The 7,594-nt window shown below is 60.4% G+C and overlaps 2 protein-coding genes across 2 annotated transcripts; one reads left to right on the top strand and one right to left on the bottom strand.

Moving 5' to 3' along the window:
- Window positions 1–530: 530 nt before the first annotated feature.
- ETH_00011365 (uncharacterized protein) lies at window positions 531–3,483 on the top strand (the record flags this gene model as incomplete). The annotated part of the gene is made up of 6 exons (XM_013380296.1): window positions 531–1,290; window positions 1,707–1,897; window positions 2,115–2,430; window positions 2,581–2,815; window positions 3,077–3,173; window positions 3,426–3,483. Coding segments are annotated over 6 exons (1,657 nt in total), but the record flags the coding sequence as incomplete, so codon positions are not given.
- Window positions 3,484–5,927: 2,444 nt separating this feature from the next.
- ETH_00011360 (uncharacterized protein) lies at window positions 5,928–7,446 on the bottom strand (the record flags this gene model as incomplete). Its single annotated transcript, XM_013380295.1, has 2 exons — window positions 5,928–7,186; window positions 7,381–7,446. Coding segments are annotated over 2 exons (1,325 nt in total), but the record flags the coding sequence as incomplete, so codon positions are not given.
- Between the last annotated feature and the right edge of the window lie 148 nt (window positions 7,447–7,594).

The following is a 7,594-nucleotide window of genomic DNA, read 5'->3' as shown; positions in this document are numbered from 1 at the left end:
GCAGCAGCAGAGCAGGGGGGCCCCCAGCAGCAAGGGGGCCCCTCGGAAGAGGGGCCCCCCAACCCCTCCCAGACTATTAGGAAGCTGATTATTACAGAGTGAGCAGCACCGCTGCTAGGCAGGAGGTGCAGAGACGCACATGAAAAAGCTTTAGGGGCCCTCAAGGGGCCCCTTAGGGGCACCCAAGGGGCCCCCAAGGGGCCCCCAAGGGGCCCCCAGGGGTCTCCTAGGGGGGCCGGCCCCCGTAGGGGCCTCGCCAAGGGCCCTCTAGGGGCTTCCCTGGGGGCCCCCAGGGGCCCCCCAGGGGTTTCCCGCGAGGCCTCCCCGCAGCCTTCACAGGCCTCTTTAGGAGCCTTTCTAGGGGCCCCCTGGGGGCCTCCTTGCGGCCCCCTAGTGGCTGTTCTGGGGGCCCCCTGGGGGGCCCCCGAGGGCCCCCTGGGGCCGAGAGTTCGCAGCTGAGAGCCTAGAAAAGGGTTTGCTGCAGCAGTTAGGGTTTAGGGGTCAGCTGTGCTGCTGCTGTGCCTGCGCAGCCACGCCGTCAGCAGCCACTACTCCGCCCTGCGGCTGCTGCTGCCGCATTTGCTGCCGGGGGTGTTCAGAAGTGCTGCTGCAGTGGATCAGCTGTCTCAGTGTGAAGCGGCGTCAGCTGCCAGTGCAGCAGCAGCAGCAACAGCAGCCCCGCCAGCAGCAACAACTGCAGCAGCAGCACCAACAGCAGCAGCACCGCCAGCAGCAGCAGCAGCGGCAGCCCCGCAAGCACCAGCAGCTGCTGCAGCAGCAGCAGCCGCACTGGCGTTTGCTCGTAGCTGCGTCTTTCCTCTCATCCTTAGAAGGTCCCGCAGCTCCGTGCTGCTGCAGGACCTGCCGCCGCTGCAGCGGCAAGTCCATTTGCTGCGGCTGTCTTCCTATGAGGCGCAGCAGTACACAGCAATTGAAGCTGCATGCGCGCAGGGCCTGCTGGCTGCTGCAGGAGCTGCCCCCTCCGCAGCAGCAGAAGCAGCAGCAGCAGCAGCAGCAGCAGAATCCGACTTCTTCGCTGGGGCCGGCGGAGACGTCGAAACCATCACTGCCAAAACTGTAGAGGCCATGAGGCTTGTTTGCCTGCACCCTGCGCTTGTGGCTCCCTGCATCAGCAGCAGCGGCAGCAACAGCAGCGGCAGCAGCAGCAGCAGCGGCAGCAGCAGCGGCAGCAGCAGCAGCAGCAGCTGCAGCAGCAGCAGCAGCAGCATAGATGACGTTGCCGACCCAGCAGAGGGAGACATGCCTCTAGTGACACCTGAACTGCTCGAGGTGGGTCCTTTCTGGCGGTGCTTCTGCTGTTGCTGCTGCTGCTAGTGCTGTTGCTGCTAAAATGCTGCTTCACCTTTGCATTTATTGGTGCTGCTACTGCTGCCGCAGCTTGTGCCCTAGAGTGGGGGTGAGCCGCTCGTTGACTGTTACGCTGGACTGCTGCCGGGACCGGCGCTGTTACTGCAGCAGCAGCAGCAGCAGCTGCTGCTGCTGCTGCAGCCAGCTACAGCAAAGTGGCAGTTCGCAGCAGCTCAGCGGCATGGAGGCCCTGGGCTGTGCGCAGCAGTTTCTTGCGTCTCTTTTCAAGCCAATGGGCAGCTGCTGCGTGCTGTTTGTTGCTTCTGCTGCGCCTCTGGCTGCACTGCTGCCGCCGCTGCACCGCGCTGCTGCGCTGCTGTGCTGCTGCGTTGCTGCAGCGGCTGCTGGAGGCCCTGGCCGTCGCAGTGCCCATCGGCCGCAGCCTGAGCAGCAAGCAGCGAAAGGAGGCGCTGCGGCGGCGGGTGTGCAGGTGGAGGCAGTGGGAAGCTGCGCATGTGGCGCTGCAGCTGGGGCTGCTGCAGCAGCAGCTGCTGCAGCAGCACATGGTCCGCTGCAGCAGCAAGCTCACGTGAGGCTCCCTCTGCTGCTGCTCTGCTGCTGCGCTGGCGCACAAACGCGCTCCTGCAGCGGCGGCTGCGCGTGCACGCTCTTGCTGCTGCTGCTGTTGCTGATTTGCTGCAGCAGCAACAGCTGAAGCTGCGACTTCGCTTGGTCTGTTTTGCTTCCGCAGCTGCAGGAGCATCTGCTGTATTGCTGCTGGGCTTTGCTGGCTCTGTATGGCGCAGGTGGCTGTGCCAGCACCTGGAGGACTTGCGGACGGCAGCAGCAGCAGCAACAGCAGCAACAGCAGCAGCAGCAGCAGCAGCAGGCCGGAAGCCCCCCGAGCGGTCGGAGGACGGCGTGTCTCGAGAAGAGGCGCTGCGGGCCAAAGTGCTGCTGCTAAACCCTCTGCCCCTCACTGTGGGGCCCCGCAGCAGCATGGGGCTGCTGCTGCGGGATTTGCTGCTGCCGCGGCCGCTGTGCATAGACAAAGGCGACAGCGCGCTGGCAGCAACTCAGAAGCTGCGGGACTTTAAGAGGGCTTGCCTTTCTCAGGTTCAGGTTTGTGGCCCCTTGCTGCTGCCCTTTGCTGCTGCTTGTTTCCAGCTTCGCTGCAGCAGCTGCTGCTGCTGCTGCAGCTCTTTGGTGCAGCAGCAGCTCGCGCTGCTGGTAGCCAAGGCCGCCTAATCGCTGTGTGCTGCTTCTCCCCAGGTGCTGCTGGTCGAGGACCTGGAGCTGCTGCTGCTGCTGCCGCCCCACATGTTTGCTGGCCTTCGCCAGGTGGTGTGGCTGGCCCCTGCACTCAGCAGCAGCAGCAACAGCAGCAGCAGCAGCAGCAGCAGCAGCGAGCAGGCTGGTACTTCGGGGGACTCACTTGTTGCTCCAGAGGTTCCCCAGGGATGCGCAGCCTTCACGAGCGCTGTAGAGCAGAGACTGATGTCTGTCGGTAGGCGCAGAGGCAACTGCCGCCCGCTGCTGCTGCTGCTGCTTCTGCTGCTGCTGCTGCTGCTGTTGGTGGTGTCACCCCTGGGCGTGCAAACGCGGGTAGCTCGAGGTTGGGGGGGTTTCCTGTACTTGTGGGCTGCGGGCAAACGCTTCCCGTGTTGCAGCCACTTCTGCTGCTGCTGCTGCAAGGACTGCTGCTGCTGCACCGACTGCTGCTGCTGCTGCTGGAGGTGTTGCTGCTGCTGCTGCTGCTGCTTGTCAGGGAGCGCGTCGCCCTTGATAGTGCATTACTTGATTTGCGCGCGGACTTACGAAGAGTTCCATTTGCGGCCTGAGGTCTCCGACGTGCGTTTGGCAATGTCTGCTGCTTGCTGCTGCGGCCTTCACTGTTGCAGCAGTGCTGCAGTGCTGCAGCCTTCGCTGCTGCAGCAGTGCTGCAGCGATTTGCTGCTGCGCCTAGTGCTCTAGCGTGCGACTTACGGGTGCCTTGGGACTTTCTGCATGCAGCCTGCGGCTGAGAGCAACAGCAGCAGCAGCAGCTGCTGCTGCTACTTGCCAGCCAAAACTCTCCAGCGTGCCTCTGTGAGCCTCTGCTGCTGCTGCGTCCGCAGGGCCCCCCTTTCGCCTGACCAGCAGCAGCAGCTGCTGCTGCTGCTGCTGCTCCGCTGAGACAAAAGTCTCTTCAGAGACCCAACAGAGAAAAACGAAAGACACAGAAGACAAGACCCTCTGCGTACCCTCCCTCAGTGGGGGGCCCCTCTTGTGCGGGGGCTCCTGCTGCCCCTGGGGCCCCCGTGTTGTCTCAGGGGGGCCTCCGCTGCTTCCGGGGCCCTCACCAAAGCCAGCAAAGCAGTACCCACTCGTTTTGCATGCACTTATAAGCGCCGCGCGCACCCAGTGCAGCTTCCTGTTAAGTACCTAGTGTGTGGCGAGAGGGTTTAGGGTTTAGGGTTTAGGGTTTGGGCCTTTGGGCTTGCCAGCGCCTTGCACGTGCCGCAGCTGTGGGGGCCCCGTCTAAAGCTCTCAGCTTTTCTAGAGGCAGCAGCTGAGGCTGCGGCGTCACGGGGGCCCCTGGGGGCCCTCCTGAGGACTCCCAGAGGCCCTTAGGAGGGCCCCCGAAGACCCTAAGGAGGTCCACCCAGGGCCCTTAGGAGGGCCCCCCAGGGGCCCCCAGAAAGCTGAACAGGGCATAGTCCCAGAGCCGGTCTTGATTTCATTGTTTTTCCTTCTTTGTCTCTCTCGGGTTCTACCTGGGCTTTCATTTCTCTTTGCTTAATGTATTATTATTAATATATTATGTTAGCTTTTTTTGCAGCAGCAGGCTTTGCTGCATAGAATTGAAGCCCGTAAAGAGCGAAAGGCCTCGAGAAGCTGCACAAGACCCAAAAGCTGGGCCAGTGCCGCCAGCTCTAAACTCCCCAGAGAACTTTCTTAAATGCTGCGCTGCAGTTAGCCCGTTCTGCATGTGCATGTACTTATTTGGCAAGGTATTCTGCATTATAAGAGCGTATTTGATTTTATTCAAGTGCTTTCTACAATATTAAATTGTACTTCTTCAACATATATATATTTGTTGCATACAGTGGTCTTTACTATTATAACCGCTTGAGTGTGGCAGCAGCCTGTCCTAAATGTAGCATTGCATACCTTAATACTTGTAAATGAAGTTTCGCGTTTTAGTGTCTTTTGCAGTAAACTGTCCACTTGCCTTTTTCTTGGGATCTCACTTTCTGCCGCACCGAAGGAGGAATCGAACCCCTGCGCCGCGAGGCGCCACGCGGTTTGAAGCCGCGCCCAGTCACCAGACCAGCTCATCGATGCGCCTCTATATCCCTTCGCTCTTGCGTCAATTCAAATGCGCCATTTTCTCTAGAATGCCAGTAAATAGAACAAATTAAATGCTATTTAATGCCATTTTCGAGTTCTTAGATCCCGAAAAAGGTAAAAGGGAGAAAAAGGCGAGGAAAATGACCCACACGCCACAGACACAGCCACTGCCGCCGCCTTCGTCAGCTCCTTCGAAGAAATTATTGAATTTAAATTGTTCCATTTAATTAGCTAGAAATGGAGTTTTTAATATCTTTCTTTTGGCTTCGCGGGGTAAACTGATGGGGCCCGGCGCTGTGGCGGTTGGTTCCTCTTCATCGCTTCAGTGGTAGCTTATATGCCATTTGTTTGGCGAGCTTAGAAGGCCGTTTGTAAGGCTAGTAAAGCTTCATTTGTTTCAGAATTGAAAAAAGAATAAAGATAAGCTCCTGCAGACTCCTTTGCAACATTGCGAGGGTACGCATGTAATGGCGGTAATCTCATTCACAGCCTCATTCCATGTTTAAGACTTGAGGGCCTGGGGGTCTCCTGGGGGCCCCCAGTCTCCCGGCGGGGCCCTAAGGGGCCCCCAACCCTCACTGCAGCGCCCCAAATCTAATTCTTAGCACTCACTGCTGCGTTGCAGCTCCACCATAATCAAAAATGTCTACACTTGGCGGCAATTGCTGCAGAAACTGCTTGTCTAATCTACCCATGAAAAAAAATAGAAAAAAGCCACCTGGGCCCCTTTTGCGGGGCCCCAATGGGAGTTGCCTAAGAGGCTTTGAGGAGAGAAACGTTTACTTACGCAAGATAAGCCTATGCTGGGCGTTGGCGGGCTAGGGTTTAAAAGATAGGGTTTAGGGTCTAGAAGCTAGGGTTTAGGGTTTACGGGCTATGGTATAGCGTTTGGAGCCTCCACGGGGCCACGCACCTTGCCTTTCTGGCCCCTCAGCAGCGCCAAGTTTCTGAGCTAAAACAACAAGCTCTTAGCCCCGCCTTTGTGTCTTAGGGGCGTTGCTGCAGAAGCATATGCTGCTGCTGCAGCAGCAGCAACACCAACTGCTGCTGCTCTGGCGCACTCCAAACAGGAGCTGCTGCTGCTGCTGCTGCTCAAAGTCAACCGCAGCACGCACTTCTTGTGCGCTTTTGCTGCAGTCCGTAGGGGGCCCCTCTTAAGCCCTGGGGGGCCCTCTTTGCTAGGTGTAGACTTTTAAAAAACTACATTTAAAATAGACAAAATAACATTCATAGGGACAACTTGACACTAAGTGTTTACAAAAATGGAGCCACGTGGGGCCGCTTTGCTACTTCTTTTTCTCAGAGGGGCCCCTGCTGCCTTTTGCTTTTGTGCTGCGCTGCAGCAGCTGTTTCCCACTGCTGGCTTGCTGCTGCTTCTGCAGCAGCTTGCGCAGCGCAGCAAGCGAGCGCACAGGGCGGGGGCCCCCCTCCTCGGAGGGGGGCCCCCCAGCCCTGCTCTCGGGTGGCAGCAAAAGTATATCAGACTTTCTGGGGCCCTTGCTGCTGCGAGGGTGCAGCACTGCTGCTGCCGTTCCAGCTTTTGCTTCCTGGGGCCCCTCTGTCTCTCTCTGGGGGCCCCGCCTTGGGAGCTGCAGGCCAGAGCCACGGCCTGCAGCTTTTCCGGCCGGGCGGCCAACTAGCTGCTTGCCCGGCCGTGGGCCCCGCGGGCCCCCCGCTGCAGCAGCAGCAGCAGCAGCACCAGTTGTTGCTGCTGCTTTTCGGCGAGCGTGCGAGAGTGCGCTCCGCACAGAGAGCGTCCTCCCTCTTTCCTGCGCTGCAGACACCCAGGGGGCCCCCACCTCCCCGAAGGGGGCCTCCACATCCCCGAAGGGGGCCCCCTCCTCCCTAAAGGGGGCCCCCCCTTCCGTGAAGGGGGCCCCCCCATTCCTGAAGGGGGCCTCTGCCTGTTCCCTTGCCCAGGCAGGGCTGTCTGTGGGGCCCAGCGGGAGATCCTCTGGGGGCCCTGGAGCCGTGGGCTGCTGCTCTTGAGGCCCCGCAGTTGTGCCCTCAGGGGGCCCCCTGGCCTCGAGGGGCCCCCCAGGAGGCAGGTCCAGGGCCACAGCTGCCTGCTGAGGGAGCCTGGGGGCTGGCTCCCCGCTTTGCTGCCCTGAGAGGCCCTGCGGGGCCCCCTGGAGTCCCCCAGGAAGGGTCAAAGAATCAGCGGGGGCCCCCTGAGGCCCCAGCTGCTTCATAGAGGCCCTCCGGGCCCTGCGGGCCAGGCGCTGCCGCCGGGCCCGCAGAGAGCTAAGCAGCGGGTTCTCCTGACCCGAGTACCCTGGGGGCCCCCCATCTTCCTCTTCAGCATATTGGGGCCCCTCAGCGGGGCTAAGGGGCCCCTCAGCGGGGCCAAGGGGCTCCTCAGGGGTCTCTTCGGTCATCTGAAAGAAAGGGGAAACAAAACCCTCTTCGTCGTCCTCCAAGTCCCCCTGGGGGCCCCCAAGGGGCTCCGGGAGGCCCCCCGGGGGGCCCCCTGGGGAGGCCCCCAGGAGTCCCTCTGGCTGGAGAGGGCCCTGGCGGCTGCTGCCGCGGCGGGAGCGCCCGCCCGCTGCAGCAGCAAAACACCACAGCGCAGCAGCAGCATGAGGGCCCCCCGGGGCCCCTCCAGCCAGTCCTTTGGCGCGAAATTCGAAAAAAAAAAGAAATGATTTGAATAAATGGAAACAAATAAGCAAAAGTCTGAACATAAAGATTTAAAACAAAGACAGGAGACTCTGCAGAAATGCAGACACAGCAACTCACGAGGAGGGAATAATGAGTCTTCTTTGGCGCTGCGCTTTGCTCTGGGCTGAATGAGGTCTGCGAAGCCTGCGGAGACAGCAGCAACAGCAGCAGCAGCAGCAACAGCAGCAGCAACTCAAGCTCCTACTGTCCTCCTTGCTCTACTTGGGCCAGACGCAGAAGCAGACGGGAGCAGCCACGGAGCTAGAGACGCACTAAAGAGGCTGCCGCTGCT

The sequence above is a fragment of the Eimeria tenella genome, genomic scaffold, assembly GCF_000499545.2.
Source record: "Eimeria tenella Houghton genomic scaffold, Eth_scaff502, whole genome shotgun sequence".
Classification (NCBI taxonomy): Eukaryota; Apicomplexa; class Conoidasida; order Eucoccidiorida; family Eimeriidae; genus Eimeria; species Eimeria tenella.
This window is presented reverse-complemented; position numbering and strand designations above follow the sequence as displayed.